This window comes from Alexandromys fortis, unplaced genomic scaffold (assembly GCF_014885135.2).
Source record: "Alexandromys fortis isolate MF-2015 unplaced genomic scaffold, M_Fortis_MF-2015_v1.1 scaffold_50, whole genome shotgun sequence".
Lineage (NCBI taxonomy): Eukaryota > Metazoa > Chordata > Mammalia > Rodentia > Cricetidae > Alexandromys > Alexandromys fortis.
This window is the reverse complement of record NW_026067932.1, coordinates 9,199,254-9,217,289: the sequence shown is the minus strand read 5'-3', so window position 1 is coordinate 9,217,289 and position 18,036 is coordinate 9,199,254. Positions and strand designations below refer to the sequence as shown.

General features: G+C 50.4%; 1 protein-coding gene across 3 annotated transcripts in view; it reads right to left on the bottom strand.

Annotated features, from left to right (window-relative positions):
* Positions 1-6,954: 6,954 nt before the first annotated feature.
* Txnrd1 (thioredoxin reductase 1) overlaps positions 6,955-18,036 on the bottom strand; it is a 38,352-nt gene continuing 27,270 nt past the window's right edge. For all 3 annotated transcript variants that reach the window (XM_050145589.1, XM_050145590.1, XM_050145588.1), the window contains 7 exons: positions 17,507-17,599; positions 16,869-16,945; positions 16,389-16,545; positions 15,914-16,021; positions 14,508-14,603; positions 12,526-12,660; positions 6,955-8,712 (listed from right to left, as the gene is read on the bottom strand). In XM_050145589.1, the coding sequence (XP_050001546.1) occupies positions 8,650-8,712; positions 12,526-12,660; positions 14,508-14,603; positions 15,914-16,021; positions 16,389-16,545; positions 16,869-16,945; positions 17,507-17,599 (729 nt within the window). In that variant the 3' untranslated portion in view covers positions 6,955-8,649. The remainder of the gene's footprint in view (positions 8,713-12,525; positions 12,661-14,507; positions 14,604-15,913; positions 16,022-16,388; positions 16,546-16,868; positions 16,946-17,506; positions 17,600-18,036) is intronic.

Below are 18,036 nucleotides of genomic sequence, written 5' to 3'. Positions count from 1 at the left end.
CTCTCCTCTCATAGCTATTCTGCTGGCCATGTGCCGTCCGGACTCCTCCAGATGCCTCTGGCTGTGTTCTCCCTCAACTGTACCAAGGGGATGGGCTAGACACAGGCTAGACAAAGACTTCCCACTGTAATACACCCCATTCTTTCAGCTCCTGGGTTAACAAGCCGGTTGTACTTTGCCTGCTTGTTTCCAGAGAAGCCAGATAGGCCAGTACCCCTGAGGTCCTCTGGGCGCCTACCTACACCTACACTTCTCATACCTTGTTATTCCACCCGGCCAGGGGCCCTCGTGGGGAGGTCCTATTCAATGCTGAGTCTTCGGAGTCCAGGGTCCTTGAGTAGGCACCCGAATGATTTAAATGGCTTTTGGGATGGGTTTAAGTGTTTGGTCCCTGCTGCCCACCAGTACCCAGGCTTGCCTCATAGCCTCATCTCCAGACCTATGGCTGACTAAGGTGCTCCCAGCTGTGTTCTTCCTGTGGTTGGGTCACAAAACAGGAAGCAAAATGTTCCTGCACAAAATGGCTCCACTTTCAAGCTCCTCGCCTGTACCATGCTCCCCAGCTCCTCGCCTGTACCATGCTCCCCAGCTCCTCGCCTGTACCGTCCTCCCCAGCTCCTCGCCTGTACCGTCCTCCCCAGCTCCTCGCCTGTACCGTGCTCCCCAGCTCTCCACCTGAGACAGTAGCAGAACGAGAACATGCTGGATACAAATCCAAACTCATCCTCGTCACCATCCTTTTTTTTAAATGATTTATTATTTTTATTTAGTGTGTGTTAGTGTTTTGTCCACACGTAGGTCTCTGTGAGGGAGTCAAATCACTTGGAGCTGGATTACATGTGAGCTGCCATGTGGGTGCTGGGAATTGAACCCAAGATTACTGGAGGAGCAGCCCATGCTCCTAACCACTGAGCCATCTCTCCAGCCCGCATCACCACCCTTTCTAGGGAGTTAACAAAACACCCCCTTTGTCTGCAGACCCACTGAGGTGCACAGATTAATTTACTCTGCTTCAGGTGCTCAATAGCCTGAAACACACACACACACACGTGTATACACCACACACACCCAGCATTTACCCACACAACACATCCATAGTGCACACATGCACACAAACGCACACTCACACAGCACAGCACAACAATGAAATTAGAAAAAATAAATAAACTAGGCTGTTCCTCAAATGCTTGCAGTGTGGGTTTCTGGAGGAGAGGACCTGCAAGGGACACTGGCTTCAGGAGGCCGGTGTTTGTATTTTTGGTTGTGAGCCTAGCCTTTAACGGCTGAGCCATCTCTCCAGCCCAGCTTAGGGGAACAGAGGAAGTGGGTACAGGGTAAGGACAAAGCCCCCTGCTCTGAAGGAAACTGGATCTGTGTCTGAGTCTTGACCTTTGACAGGTTGGGCGACCCCAGCCATTGTCCTTTGTGGCCTCAGTTTTTTTTCAGTTTTTTCCTAGGTAAGGAGCACACAGGAGCCGGAGTCTCAGGGATGTAGAGACTGTCCCTGCCTGGTACTGAAGACCAGACTACCACAGCTTTCCCTGCCATGCCAGCGTGGACCAAGGGAACGCGGAGAGCCAATATCCAGAATCCACTGGGCCACCAAAGCCACCGCAGAAGACCCAGGGATTTGGAGGGAAGGTTAGCCAACAAGAGCTACAATGGTGCTTTTCTCAGTGGCCCCAAATGGTTTGTCTGCCATGGTGGCCTGGGTACTCTGCTTCTTCGTTACCTACTTGAGTGGCGCAAGGGCCCAGTCAGCCCCGCTTGGACCTCCCAGGAGATCTATTTTTGTGTGGCAAAGGGAGGCCTAGACAAATCCAGGGGCAACCAACCAAGGCCCAGGTAGGACACCCACAGCTCCCACAGAAAGCCAATGTCTACTCCAGGATAGGCCTCCTGGAAGGGGCCGTGTGGGACCAGGCAAAGGCTGTCTGTGTCAGCCAGAGGGTGCTGGGGCGGAGGAGGCAGCAGGTCTGTGGGGACAGAACAGCGTCTTAGAGAGGCAACCGCACAGCCCTATGCTCCACAGTCCCCACAGGCCAGGGGAAGCACACAAACCCCTGGCTGTTAGTCAAGGCTTGGCAGAGAGGAAGTGGGAAGGAACAGGGTGGGAAACAGAACCCCCCAGAGCTGCCTAGGGCCCACAGTTTACGGCTTCACCCACAGACTCCAGCAACCAGCCTGCCAGGGCCGGGCCGCACTGAGGGTCCTTTCTGAGCGCAGCTCATGTTTGCCAACAATAACTGCCAGGTCAGAGATGCTTTCCTCTCAGAGGTGGGGAGATGGAAAGTTCCAGAAAGCCCCTATGTAATGGGGCCTTTCACAGCTCACCCATCGGACCCCAGAAAACAGTGAACAACTGGACAGCCACAGGGTCCTCTTCAAGAGAGCCTGCAGCTCTCCGGAGCGACATGTGTTTGTGTGCCAGCGTGGCTCATAAACGGTGACCACGGAGACCTATCCCTGCGGGTACCGTCACGGTCTGAAAGGTCCCCACGGAAACTCAGGTAGGGAAAATGGCTCAGCAGGAAAGGCTTGCATGCAGGCGTGAGGATGAGGTCCCCAGAACCCACTAAAAGCCAGGCACACGTGGCAGTGCATGCTGGAGATCCCAGAACTCCCACCATGATGTGAGGCTGAGGCAGGGGAGTTTCAGGAAACTCAAGGGCAGGCTAACTGGTGTTCGTGGTGGCAGCTCACAGGAAAACCTGTAGTCAAACAAGGTGGGAGGTGAGGATCAACACCTGAGGTTCTCCTATGACCATCACACGTGTGCTACGGTGCACATACATCATACATGTGTGGACCAAATTCCTACACATACAATATGTGTTTATACATATATGCATATATTCAATTATATAGTATATATGCATACATATATTTAAAGGGGGAAGTAACAAAGTGGCATGTGTGGGACCTTTACATTTTTATTAATTAATTAATTAGTGTGTGTGCAGGGGAGAAGGGACAAGTGTGTGAAAGTCAGAGGACAGTTTGAAGGAGGCTTGGTGGCAGATGGATTTACCAGCTGAGCCATCTTTGCCCAAGCCTTGGTAGGACCTTTGAGAGGAGGCTGGGGAGGGGTGGCGAGGGGTTCAAGCCTCAGACACAAGCCACCCAATCGTGGACTAGTGGATTGGTGGCTCCGTGTCCTTGCTCATTTAAGTGTCTGTCCTTCTGAAACATGCCGGTTGGGGGCTGGAGAGGTGGCTCAGCAGTTAAGAGACTGATCTTCCAGAGGTCCTGAGTTCAATTCCCAGCAACCATATGGTGGCTCACAACCATTTTTAATGAGATATGGTGTCCTCTTCTGGCCTGCAGGCAGGCAGAACACTGTATAAATAATAAATTAATCAGGTAGGTGCTAACTGTTGCTCCCAGGGCAGACACCAGGGGGCAGGCCATCCATCTCTTGGACTCAGGAGTCACCAGTCCCACAGACGCTTGAAGTGAGCTCCTGCAGGTGACTGGGCGCCTCCTAGGTTACCCGGCACGGGGCTTCCCTCCCTCCCATGGCCTCTCAGGTGTGCATGAAGGCTTCAGTCTCCTGAGCATGTGCATTTCTGAACTGCCATCTTCCGGCACCCCAAACGCAGCCCCACAGCAAAAGGCTCATCTACGAGCGTATGGGAACCGGATCCATCTGACTCAAAAGGCTGAGAGCCTGCTATGGTGGCATTTAAAGATCAGGCCGTTGCAATTCTTTACGTCGGGTTTGCGCCGTCGCCTTCTGAAGCTTTTTAAAAAGTTGAAGGCTTTGGCAAGTGCTGGGCCTTTTGTTCACGACACTTAGTGGTTGAGACGACACAGCTGTGACTATCTTAGCAGCACTAACCGTGCTCAGAGATGATCCGTTCTCCCACCTCCTCCCTGGCGGCCCCCACTGAGCCCTCCCAGACCCTGAGGATTGAAGGGCTGGGCACACAGGGCCCGTGCCGTGCCGGGTTGTTCTGTTTGATCAGAATGAAGAATGCGAGCGGATGTTGGAAGGATGACACACAGGCAACAGAAATCGGCGAGAGATGCAGAAAAATCGAAAAGGGGCAGTTGCCATGGGAACAAGAGAAAGGAGCAACACGAGCTATGATATGTCACTGTGTGCTTTTTCAGTCCAGGGAAAGTGTGAAATTCCTAGATGAGCCTGGGATCGCTGTGAGCGCTGGTTGGCTGGAAGCACGGGCAAGTTCAGGCATCTAAGAAAAGACCACAGGAGAGACCCAGACGCTGGCTGGTACAATGCTTTGCTCTTTCAGCTTCCAGCTCGTTACTGAACAAAAGGTAATCGTTTGCTAGCTTGCCAGGTACGAGCTCACGTTTTACAGATGAGGGACCTGAGGCAGAATGAAGCTGTCTACCAGGAGGGAGAGCTGGGAGTCAAACTTAGGTCGGGACTGCGGCAGGAATTCCCTGTACCCGAAGCCGGCTGGGATAAAAGGCTGACCAAAACCAACTTGGGGGAAGAGAGGGTTTATTTCAATTTACGCTTCCAGGTAGCAGTCCATCACTGAGGGAAGTCAGGACAGGGACCCTAGAGGAACGCTGGTTACTGACTTGCTGAGTTTGTCTGGTTCAAGGGCCATCAGCCTGGAGATAGCACCCACAGTGGGTTGGGCCTCTCTACATCAATCATCTGTCAGAGCAATGCCCCACTGACAAGCCCACAGGCCAGTCTGATCTGCACAGGTCAACTGCTCTCTAGTTTGTGTCCAGTTGACAATAAGAACTAAGCAGCCAATACCCAGGGAGGAACGGGGGTGAGGCAGGAGGAGGTGGCTCTCATGCCCAGGCAGCTGTGAGCACCTCCCTGTGTCCCGGTGCCTCAGGTCGGGCTCCTGCTCTCCCAGGCTACTTTCCCAGCCTTCACTAGCCACCCGTCCCACCAGCTTTTACCTCAAATGCCAGCTATGCCCCCTGTCTGCCTGGGACACTCTCTCCTCATCTCCACCCTTCACCAACACAGTCCCCAGCCTCTTGGGGCTCTGTCCTCTCAGAGCCACTATGGTTCTTAGCAGTGTTTCTTCTTCCTGTGCTCCTGCCCTGGAAGCCTTTCTACCTGTGAACACCCCTCCTGGCTGAGGTTCTGACCCTCATTCGCCCCTCGACTCACTCTTTCCTCAACTCCTGGCTTGCATCTGCTTGGCACCCCTGCTCATACTGAAACCCAGCCAAGGCTGCCCATAGACCTGCCATGCCTCCTGCAGCTCTCCAAAATGGTACCTCCACCCTCTAACCCCTGGCTCTTCGGATGCCAGCGCATGTAGCCACCTTGGTCCGTTTCCTAAACCAACACAACACCCAATCTTTTTGTTTCGTTTTGGTTTCCTGAGACAGTCTCACCAGCTGGCCTGGAACTCCATGAGTGAACCAAGCAGGCCTCAAATTCACTCACAAGAGGCTGACCTGCCTCGGCCTTTGCGGCCTCTGCGATGCGGGAAGCACGCACCGCCACACCTGATGTCAATACCCAATCCTGTCAGCTCTGCTCTCAGGTGACCAGGATGACTGACTCTCCACAGCCAGACAGGGGTCAGCAGCCCCGCCCCACCCCCACCCTTGGGGGAGGTCAAATCTATTCTCAAGAGCTCAATGTGGGGCCTCAAGGACTGCAGGGCCTCAAGGACTGTGTGGGGGCCCATCCACAGGTGAGAGGAATCCTACTGAATCTAATTCAGTGTATATACACACACAGACACACATGTGCACGCATTTTGCTCTCTGGTAAGGTTATTCACCACGCTCACGACCGTGGAAAGTACAGCGGGTTTCTGACCCGGTTTTCCTCTGAGGCCACCTCCCATGGGTCCTGATCCAAGCTGCACCTACCTGCCACGCCAGTTACGCCAACTTCTAGAGTGCAGGGCCTTTGCTGGAGGCTCGGAGGTGAAAGACTGGAGAGGGGTGATCGACCACGCATTGTTTAAGTGACCACGCAGTCACTTAAACAATGCCATGAACTCTGAGAGGAGACGGTGGAGGCTGGGGCAATACAGAGTGACCTTTTAGGGGAGCCAGCAGTGTATCTGGAGACAGAGAGTGGATGGCAAGCCCAGTTGGCAGAGTTGGGCCTAACTGCATGCCTGAGAGCTCAAGGGTGGTTTAGGAGCAAGGTCCGCTTCGGTTCAGGAGTGAGACGGCAGGGGAAGACCTGTTGGAGCGCGTGAGTCCAGGTGGCTGTGAGAGTACATGACCGCGGATTGATGTGCAGCCCCAGATGCCCGCCTGTCAGAGATGCAGTGTGGGAAGGGGACTGAGGCTGGGTTTTGGTGCCACAGGCCTGGCCTCCGTAGCTTGGTGTACCACAAACTGACGATGAAAATCCTGAAAGAAGTGACTCACACCTCCGGTCGGGTGCTGCGGATCAAGGCATCCAATCATCATCCTCTCGGGGCTGTGGTGTGGAAGCCAGCTAGCATGTCTACCCGTGTCTGGCACACGCTTCAGGGCACGCATGAAGCTATTACTGACGACAGCCTACAGCTGTTCACGGTGAGAAGCAAATACGTTTCGGGAAGATACTTGCTAAGAACTAACCCCAAATGGGGGCTGCTTCTGCGTAATTCCTGGTGCGCGGAGCAAAGGATCTGTGACATCACCGGCGAACACGTCACTGAAACCAGATACTGCATGTTCAGGGGCGGGGAATGTGAGCAGGAAGACGCTAGAGGCACCAGCTCTCCCGGTACACAGCGGTGTGTGCCCAGTGTGATTCAATGGTGTGGATAGCTTTGCCTCCTCTGGTTCTGACTGGGGTGGACAGGCCAGTCAGAACCAGAAGACGTAACTGAAGGACCAGCACCCTATAGGGAGACCTCAGCGGAGGGCTCAGGCAATAGCATAGCACCAGAGGCTTAAGTACAAATGTCAGCCTTCTCTACAAAGCCGTGGGCCTGCTCGGCTCCCCGCAGTGTCAGAAGCCCGACCATCACTCAATAAGAAGGCACACAGTAACACCTTTTACTCGTTCATTTTTTTTTCCCCCAGAAAATTTGTAACAAAAATACATGGAATTGGAATCTGAGTTACAGTACATTGTGCGATTACAGAACATAAACAAGAAGACCATTCCTTCTCGTGGGGGCAGAACATTCCGTTCCACTAAGAGAATCACAACATGATTAGGAACAGTTAACCCTACACTTTCATTCTAGTCTGAGACTGGCAGACTTGGGAGAAAAAATGTTTAAAAATAAATAAATAAAACTGAACAGAATCAACTCCCCTCGGGTCCCCCATCCTTGCTCCTCTTCCTATTGTCTTCACGTGAGCTGATGGGATGAGGACGCGCTGGAGCCTCGTGGGGCCGGGAAGGTGCTGAACACTGGGCAGGCACACGTTCCCTGAGGCGGCCCAGAGAATGCTGGGAAACACCACTCAGTACTGCAGGTAGAGACTGGTGAGAGGGTAGGGCAAGAAAAGGAGCTACAGGACCAGGGCTGGCGGCCTGATGGCTGTTTATAGTGGGAAAGATGGTGTGAACACAGCCCTCAGACTGCGTGTTCACGGTCACGTAACCCAGGAGCTAAAATCACGCTGCAAAAACACCAGTGGCAGTGCCGCCAGAGTTCCACTGGGTTCAAGAGAAAAGGGAAAAACCAGTTGGTTTTTCATGGAAAATCCTTCACATCCACCTGTGTTCGATAATAATAATAACTTACGTTATGAACAGCTTCCTCACAAAAGTAATTACCTCACAAGATTTATGTGCTGTGTCTGGAAAGAGCTGCTTGCCTACAAATGTAGCTCTCAGGGGACAGAAGCTAAAAACCAAATCCACCTCCCAGAAACCCCAAGTTTAAAGCAGATTAAGCTTCTTCACTGCAGACAATCTCAGTTGGTTCAGACCAACGGACAATAAACCGTATCGAGAAAGACGTTTGTTGTTCGACATCCCGTGCTGGCAAAAATCTACCCTACGGCGAGGGTCGCACAACAGAGCTGAGAAGTCCGGCCAAGTCGCCACCTCCCTTCCTAAGCGGCTTCAGCGCTGTGCGCCGCGGGGAAACTTGCACAAAGTGGACCGCGGTCTCTCCGGTTTGGGACATAAGCCTTACCAAAACAGATGATGCTACACGGGTCAGCAAAACCATCAGTGTATTTTAGTCACAGGGCAATTGCTCTTCCTGGGACAAACATGTGTGGCTCCCGTAAGCCAGTTCATCCCCCTTCTACACACTAAGACTGTGGCCAGTCCAGCCACGCCATGCTATTAGACAAAACTGATTGCTAACATTCCCTATCTCTAGTGTCATTGACCCCATGGGAAAAAAATGAAAACGAGAAACGACATAAGACAGCGTGAGAAGGAGATTACACAACCTAAGGGAAGGTCGAGCTGGACAGGTCCGACAGCTGATCCGTCACTGCCCACCGCGAGGGCTTGAGGCTGGTGACTTCATGGACGCATCTCCTGATGCGCTGCCGAAATGTCTGTCTGAGTCCGTCAAGGTGACCCCAGTGTGATGCTGCCACCTCCTACCTGCCACCTCCTACCCACGAGATCCCAGGGACCTGGTGGCCGTAGGACAGCACCTTGGATAGGTGCCGGGAGCCCAGGGGTCTTCCTGAACTTCACCTGGATGTGGGCAAGGGAACAAGGCGGTGTGGTCTGTAGTCCTGCGGCAGCATCCACACCAGGGCTTAACCTCAGCAGCCGGACTGGAGGATGTCTCCCCCAGAACGCTTCGTCACCGACAACGTGGTGAATATCTGCAGCAAAGACCAGGAAAGAGGAAGAAGTTTCAAATCTCTGGGCAAAGGAGCCCACATGCAGCACCTTGTGCGTTACGACTTAGGTGGCGGTGAAATGAACAGGACAGAGTGAGTCCGACACGGACGTCCTCTAGTACTCCAGAGGACAAAGGAGGAGCTGCATTAAAATGAGTCGTTTCATATGTGTGCAACAAGCTAGTGGTTAGGAGGGACTCCCTACCCTTGTTCTTACACACTGGAGAGCTAACCCAGCTCGTACAGATCAAAGCCATGGAAGGAACGTAGGCTGCGGAAGGGAGAGCTGGGCAAGGGCTCAGCTGCCCGACTGTCGTGTCTCTTGTCCCCACAGCAGTGCTCCCGTGTTCTGGTCCTGTCCTGTAGCTATCTGCCCATGGCTGAGCTGTGGCGAGACCCTGCAGACCCAGGTCACCTTACAGACTGCCTGCCTTTATGCACGAACATCACAATAGCCAGAAAGCTCCGCTGAGCTCCACCTTAGCTTCTGTTGTCAGTATTCAGTGCTGATTCTGGGAGCAGCTCCTTGTGGGTACACGGACACAGGCAATCTCCTGAACTGGACCCCCCTCCCCCGCCCAACCCGCCAATGACTTTACTGTGAGCATAGTGTGCCCACGGCTGAATTCTTCCCAGCTCCTCTCAGGAGTTTGTCTCACTCCACCCTCTTTTCTTGTGAAGTTCTCGGGTTCAATCACCAGGCTGGCACCTAGTGACTCTGCTCACAAAAATTATACACTAATGACATGGTAGGCTCTTCCTGCCCTCTCACTATTTCAGCAGAGGACTATAAAGCAGAGGACTTTAAACCGTGACCAACAGGCTCCACCGCCCCTGCCCAGCAGACCCCCCCCTCTTAAACGGAAGACCACAGTGCATTTAGAAGGGTCTGGGGGAAGCCGACAGGGATGGCATATACCTCACTAGCATATTATGGGACATAATTTCCTGCCAAATACCTTCACTGGTTCTCAAACACTAACTTACTTATTGACCCATTTATCTGAGACAGGACCTCACAGTCACCCAGACTTATTTGAAGCTCAGAGCAATTCTCCTACCAGCATTCCGAATACCACGACTCACAGACGAGCCATTACTTAGTACAAGGAGAAAAGAGCAAGAAATCCAGGCCGTCTTGACACACACATGGACCAGAGCAGCGGGAATCAGTGGAGCAGCCTATGTACGAAAGGGGGTTCCTAATCCTGAAAAGCCCTTGCTCTGGCTTAACCTTCAGGCAGAGACACGGCCTTTTCATACAAACCAGCCAGGGTGCGCAAATTCACACTTGAGAGCCCAACTCCCAAAATACGACTAATTCACAGTCAAAGCCAAGGGATTGTAATAGGGAATTCATCTTTGTTAGTAAGAATAAGAAATCCCTGAAGTAGGCAATCCCTTTTGTAACGACAGAAAAAGGTCCATTCGCACCGAATTCTGCAAGGCTCATTAGCACCCTTACACTCTGTGAGCCAGCCCAACTGTTTCTGAAAAGGAACACAATTCCTTTGTTTAAAAAATGTGCGTTATGGATGAGACAGGGACAATGTGTGATAATGAAAATAGCTGTTAGGATGAGGGCACTGTGTAGAATGTAAGACGCCATCAGAAGAGCGCTTCCCGCTACGGGGGTAGGAGAATGAACAAGAGAATCCATTCCCACAAACTCTTGGCTCCCGACACCTGCAAGTTTAATTTTGTTTCTTGGGGTGTAGAGGGATGGCAGCAGGCTGTTCATTTAGTGTTCTCCTGCATGGCTGCATGGCCCGGGTGCCGCGGCCACTTCAGAACAATTCACGCCAGCTCAGGACCGGCCTGTGATTTGCCATCACGTCTATCTGTCTGTGGACTGACATTCAAGAGATTCAATAAAACGCATTAGGAAAATGAAATCTTAAAAGACACATAAATTAGCGCTCATTTTGTATTATTAAACGGTCAGATGGCTCCAGTTTCTGAACCCTTCTCTTTATTTCCATCCCTTTCTCTCAGGGGCATAGCAACCATCCCGGGACCACAAGGGGCCACACTATGGACACCAAGTATCTGGACACTGCCTCAGCTACCTGAAGCAGCTCAGCCTTCAGCAGAGACGTGCCTTTGAGAGGCAAACTTCACTTTTCTAGATCAAACCCTTTCACATAAAAAAAAGATTTCTGCAGTCGGAAAGCCTTTGATTTGTTAAAATTCTAATTTCTAGTCAAACAGAGATCACAGGCAAGGATGATACACCAACAAACAAGGCCTTCCAGGGAAGCTGCTCCTTCTGTGTGGGAAGGACCCTAGGGAGAGCGACCACCGACTCAGCGGGCGCAGTGGCAAATGACAGGGTCTAGATGCTTTGCCACGGCTCATGCCCCAACTCTGCTGTGCCTGTTTGGAGAACAGGTCAGTAGTTGATGCTTGCTGACAGTCCGGAGCAGGACACATTCCTAATGACAGAAGCTCTGTGTTTTCCTGTGCCTGCGTTCTGGTTTGTTTTAAAGATGGGGTCTTTAGCCTATGTGGTGCATAAATTCACTATGTAGCTGAGAATGACTGAACCTCCGATTCTCCTGCCTCTACCTAAGGGCTAGGATTGCAGGTGTGTGCTGCCATGCCCAGGTAAGTGCTGGGACTGAACCAATGGCCTTGTGCATGCAGAGGTGAGCACTAGGTTGCTTCCCACCTTCTATTTTTAGACAGTCTCTCACTGAACCCGCTGCCAGGATCCACCTGCTTCCATTCCCTGAGCCTTTGACAAGCCCCCACCCCAGTCCTGGGGTCACAGAGGCAGGCCACCACATCAGAGTGCTCAGGTCAGCTTTTGAGCAAAAGGCACTTGACCCACTGAGCCATTTCCTCGGCCCCTCCCTTCCCGTGTCTTTTCAAAACTGGCTTTCACATGTTCAAAGAGTTCAGGTGTCCAAGCACAACTGGAAACAGAAACCAACCAGTCATGAACTGCAGTTATAACCACTAGGAATGCACAAACACAGACCTCCTACGTACACACACACGCGAGCGTAGCATGCAGCTGTTGTACACACAAACATCACCATTATCAGCCACACCTAAACCACTGAGTCCTTCACTTAACACTCAGCTTATAAACCCTATACGGCAACAGCATTCAAGCCTGGATAATCGGGGACAGTGAGGGAACACTGACACCCAGAGGCCGGGACCAGGAAGTTTCCAGTCTTCCTATTATTGGCTCAGTGTTTCTAAGCTCAGAGGCCCACACCATCTTCAGCTTCGAGGCTTTTCCAGGCAACTAACTAGACAGAAAATAATCACCATGGGAAAACTTTAGGGCATTATCGTAATAAAAGTCGTGAGGGGTTTTGTTATTGTTTTTTCTTCCTTTGAGACAGGATCTCACTATGTAGCCCTGGTTGGCCTAGAGCTTGCTATGTAGACTAGGCTAGCCTTCAATTCACATAGATCTGTCTCTGAGTCTTCACATACTGTAATTAAGGGGTGTGTCACCATGACCAATGGTAAACAAAAGATCTAGGGCCACTTCTCTAAGTATTCTCAACAACTTTTTATCTGCAGTCTCTGATCTATACTAGCAGCTGTAAATATGAATTAAGGGGAACCCCAGTCTAGAGAGCTAGCCTTCTGTTGAGGCAGTATCAACAGGAGGAAAGGGGAACCCCAGTCTAGAAGGTGAGCCTTCTGTATCAATCATGGCCACACGGTACAGAAGCAGATGAAGGAGCGGAAGAACACCAGCGAGCCGAGGTCTGCCGCTCTGAGCGGCAAACGTGGGCATTTTTCCGGAGCTGGGAAGCGTGCGTGACTCACCTCCGCACAGACGGGATGGATTCCAATAGTACTGTCCAGCTGCTGCTTGGTCATCCCACACTTGAGTGCAGCTGCGAAGCCCTGCGTCACTTCCCCGGCGTTTGGACCCAGCACGTGAAAGCCCACGACACGTTCCTAAGATAGAGAATAAAGCGACACGGTTGAGCTGGTCTCTCTTCTCTCCCACAGCCTTGAATCCCAGCACTCGGGAGGCAGAGGCAGGCAGATCTCTGTGAGTTCAAGGCCAGCCTGATCTACAAGAGCTAGTTCCAGGACAGGCTCCAAAACCACAGCGAAACCCTGTCTCAAAAAAAAACAAAACAAAACAAAACAATCAAAAGAAACAGGCAAAGGTCCCTCTGCTGCCAGTCCTGCTAATATGTTCTACACAACTGGAGGCTTGGGGTGTGGCTAAGGAACACCCATGTGCTATAGTCTTAAAGACATTTAAAACATACCAGGTTTGTATATCCTTATGCAGGAAACATGACAATACAATCAGGCTTTTGTCTGTGCGGTGACAGATGAACCAACCCAGAGCTGTTAGCATGTTAAACAAGCATTCTACCACAGAGCTACATCTCCTGTTGTTTCAAAAAACAACATCGAAAGTAAAAGGACCAGGCTCCATTTCCTGAGGGTGACTCCTAATTAAATCACAAAACATTGTGTAAAGTTTATATATGTGCAGAGACACACAAGCAAACACTAGACAGTCATGAGAGACTCCCGCTCCAGACAGGGTGTGAAGGAGTCTAGTAAAAGCATGCCAGCAGGGAGTGAGGCCCACTGCCATGACTGCTACACAGGCTGGAACCTAAGAGCCCTGCCATTCACTACGGAAATGACTGGACTCAGTTTCCTCGTCCATGGAATGGGCAGAAGGGGCAGGAGTTATCACTAGCCCCTGGCGTGCTAACCGATCAGCACGCATTAACACAGACCCTGAGGTGCACGGGTGCGTGCTCAGGAAATGGTGCTCACTAGCCTGTGTGTAAATTCTGAACAGTTCACATGTAGAACACTAAGTGCCAATCAAAGCCAGGGCCACCCAGTCACTGAGAAGTCAGGTGACACAAAGACACCTCACGCTTGAGCAGAACTTATGTCCAAGAGAAAACGACAAAACTGTCCCTTAAGTCCACGGCATAAGTTCAATAGGGGTCACTCCAGAGTGTTCACTGCTAATTGACTTTTGCATCCAAGGCAATGCCCTGAAACTCTGGTTATGAAAATTCTGTAACTGTCTCATCTACAACAGTAGTTTTCAAACAGAGTATGTGTCTTCATTACAGGCAAACCCTAAGGTGACTTTTCAATCATCTAAACAAGTTCCCCGATGTGGAGCACAGGGTCTGGTTTTATGCATGTTTTTCCGAAGGGATGTTTAAGATCTACATCCAGTTTCTGATGCAGTATTTAAAGAGAGTATTGTTCTGAAATATCATATAAAGTGTAACTCTTACTGTGCGGTGACAGGCAGAAAGTCTGGAAAACACGGGTCTTGGAATAACCAGGGGAGATGGAGGAACCTGCCCACGGCTCAGTCATCTCTGTAGGAATCCAGTCTTGGCTGAGGGTCCGAGGAGCGGCATGCCTGGGCTTGGGTTTTTTTTGGGAAGCTGGGGTGTCACTTTTTGAGCAGAGGACTTCATGCTCTTCACTCAATACAGAAAAGCTCCAAGTGTCCTTGACTTCCCTCACTCCAGTGTGCTCTGACTGCCCATGGACAGGAGGGCCGAGACCCTGGCCACAAATGACACATCTCCTCGTCAAAGCTGAGCAGTGTCAAAAGCTAAACATCACCATGAGATCACCACCGCAATTACACAGTCACCGTCTAAGGTCACAGGTCACCGCTGCACTGACACCATCTCTAAGGTCGCAGGTCACCACTAAACCACACTGTCACCGTCTCTAAGGTCGCAGGTCACCACTGCACTGACACCATCTCTAAGGTCACAGGTCACCACTGCACTTACGTTGTCTTTAAGATTACAGATTATCTTTGCATAGCACTTGTTGTTGTCTCGGGAAGGAACCGTCCACTCCAACGGCCAAAAGAAACTGTGGTAAACCTGGGAAGACACAAGGACAGTTTGGACGAGTTACCTTCAGTAAGCTGCTGTCAAACCCTGGGTGTAGAGCCCCTTCAGTAATTAGCGCTCTGTTAAACAACACAACTTAACTCTGTTAAACAAATAACTTGAAATTCTGTTGTCAAAGCCCCTTTGACTAATCTTGCTTATTTCAACATGACTTGTCAACCTTAAGTAATATGACAAAAAGACCAAAAAAATGAAGAAAGAGTCATGTGATTACTGTCTTACAGAAGAAGAATGCAAGCCAGGTGGGGTGGTGCACACCTTTAATCTCAGAGCTTGGGAAGCAGAAGCAGGTGGATCTCTGTGGGTTCAAGGCCAGACTGGCCTACACAGGGAGTTCTAAGTATTAATGTCCTCCGCCCCCAAAAAAAAAGAAAGAAAAGGAAAAAAAGGGAAGAATACGAAGTGACCACCTTGTTAGTGGTTCTCAACCTGTGGGTCCTGAACCCTTTGGAGGTCGAATGACCCTTTCACAGGGGTCACCTACGACCTTGGAAAACAGATATTTGTGTTTCAATTCATTCATAACACTAGCAACGTTATAGTTATGAAGTAGCAATGAAAATAATTTTATGGCTGGGGATCACCACCCCATGAGGAACTGTAAAACAGGGTCACAGCGTCAGGAGGGTGAACCACTGGAGGAGGCTCAACTGTAAATAAACTTTTGTACAGGTCTGTGTGCCCAGGAGGAAGCCAGAGAAGGAATGCCACCAGGAATCCTCTCCTCTCTGCCTTATTCCCTTGACCCTGGAGCACACGGCTGTTTGGGGAGGCTGGTGACCAGCATTCTTCCTGCCCGCCCCCCCCCCCAAATGTGGGGTTTATGTGAGGGCTGCGGTTTGAACTCGCTCTGATGCTTGCACAGAAACATTCTTACATTATTTATGTCCGAAACTTTTTTTGATAGGCAACCTATCCTCAAATAATAATCAGAAATGGATAGAGGGTTCTAGGCATGTTCACAGATGCCCAGCAGTACGAGCAGCACTGGGGGTCCAACAGAGGACCAGGGTTCAAATCCCAGCCTCTACCTGGCAGCTCATAACCCCCTGTAACTCTCGTTCCAAGGGATCTGATGCCTTCCGGCCTCCAAGGGCACACATGTGGTGGAGACACAAGCAGGCCGAATACCCACACACAGGACAAAAAATAAATCTTTAAAAATTAAAGAATTAATAAACATGCTCACTGATCTACTTATAATTGTAGTTTTCTGTACATTTGAAACCACATTGAATGTTTGAAGCAAGTAACATGAGAAAAAGGGAAGGAAAACTCACTTCAATGTTTTCTTCCCCGAATTTCTCGATAGCTTTCTCTTCAGGCAGGCCACAGCAGCCGTACTCCAGAGGAGTAAAGACAGTTGTTGGGACGTTTTCATAGTCACACTGTTTCAAATGGAGAAAAAATGGAGACGTGAGATGATGTGGGCGGTCCTTCTGTATATGTGCTGCTTTTATTGGTTAATGAATAAGGAAACTGCTTTGGGCCTATAGCAGGGCAGAACAGAGCCAGGCAGGGAAAAATAAATTGAATGTGGGGAGAAAGAAGGCGGAGTCAGGGAGATGCCATGTAGGGGAAGCAAGCTGCCAGCTGGAACCTTGCCGGTGGGCCACGAGCCTCGTGGTAAAATATAAAATGATGGAAATGGGTTAATACTAGATGAAAGAGCAAGCTAGCAATATGCTTAAGTGATTGGCCAAGCAGTGATTGAATTAAGAACATTGTCTTGATGGGTGACGGCACAAAACTCACCTTGACAGTGGAGCCTCCATACAGCCTCTGAGCCAGCAGCCTCCCCGCCTGGATGGCCACCGGTGTCAGCTCCAGCTTCCCCTCCAGAATGTCACCAATAGCATAGATGTAAGGCACATTGGTCTGCTCTTCATCCGTGACAGGTATCTTTCCAGTCCTGCAACCATCAGTAGCCACGATTAGTGAAGTAAAACCATGTCCTCTTCTCCGCAGAAGAACATGGCTCTAGTTACTAAAAATAAACCCGTGCACAGGAATCAGAGTGCTCAGTGAAGATCCTGGCCACTGCTTTAAAAATCAAATATGGAAAACATTTTAAAACACAAAACCAAACACCCTTTACCATGGTGCTCAAGACCGAGGGCAGTCCCACCCACCCACTGCAGGGTACGGCAGGAAGAGCTCTCAAAGCTAGAAGAGAAGTTAACTGGATAAAGCATGGCAGAGTGGAGCAACAAGCAACCGCGCTCGCCTCCTTACTTCTCATTGATCTTCACGCCCACCGTCTCCAAGCCAATGGTTCTCGTACAAGAATCTCTTCCTACTGCCAGCAACACCTGAAAAAATAACTATTATCAAAGACTGCAGCTTAAACCATTGACCCCCAGACCCAGGAAACACATTTCATCAATAAAACTCAAGAGTGTAAGTAAACTAAAACCTTTGTTTTTAGAAGTCTTTTGAACAGACACAGCAAATGTCCCTAGGCCTTAAAAGAAAGGAACTCGCCGGGCGGTGGTGGCGCACGCCTTTAATCCCAGCACTTGGGAGGCAGAGGCAGGTGGATCTCTGTGAGTTCGAGACCAGCCTGGTCTACAAGAGCTAGTTCCAGGACAGGCTCCAAAGCTACAGGGAAACCCTGTCTTGAAAAAAGAAAGAAAGAAAGAAAGAAAGAAAGAAAGAAAGAAAGAAAGAAAGAAAGAAAGAAANAAAGGAAAGGAAAGGAAAGGAAAGGAAAGGAAAGGAAAGGAAAGGAAAGGAAAGGAAAGGAAAGGAAAGGAAAGGAAAAGAAAAGAAAAGAAAAGAAAAGAAAAGAAAAGAAAAGAAAAGAAAAGAAAAGAGGAGAGTCATTTGAAGTACACAGCAGACACCCCAAGGACGCCGCCAGACAGCCTTACTGTGTTAAATTCGTCTTCAATGGTCTCTTCACTGGTCGTGGACTTAGCAGTTACCCTGAGTCGGCCTGGAGTCCCTGCTTCAATTTGTTCAACCTATAAAAGGAATCAAGTTTTGCTCTTAGAGACACCAACAAGGGGAACAACCGTTTCCTCCTTTTCTACCTGCTCCGTCTGGTGAAACAGAACTCAGCCCCGCGAGGGCCTTTACACCGATCCCCCTCGCGTAACAACATCGGGATGAGCATGTTTTATTTACCTCCTGCTTTCATACTAACAGAGCACTGTTTACTTGACAGGCTTTTTCTCAGGTAATTCTTAAGCAGAGAAATGGAGAACAGCGTGGGAAAGAGGAAACAGAGAAGGCACAGTGTGATCCCTGCGAAGGCTGCCCCCACCTACTGCTGTCTCCAGGTTCATCGTCACTCTGAGGGCCACTGCCTCACAGTCTGAGGGCATCCCTTCTGACTACCACTGCTCACTCGGCTTTCTCTGACAACAGTGAAGTGTGAGTTAGGATTTAACTGACACTC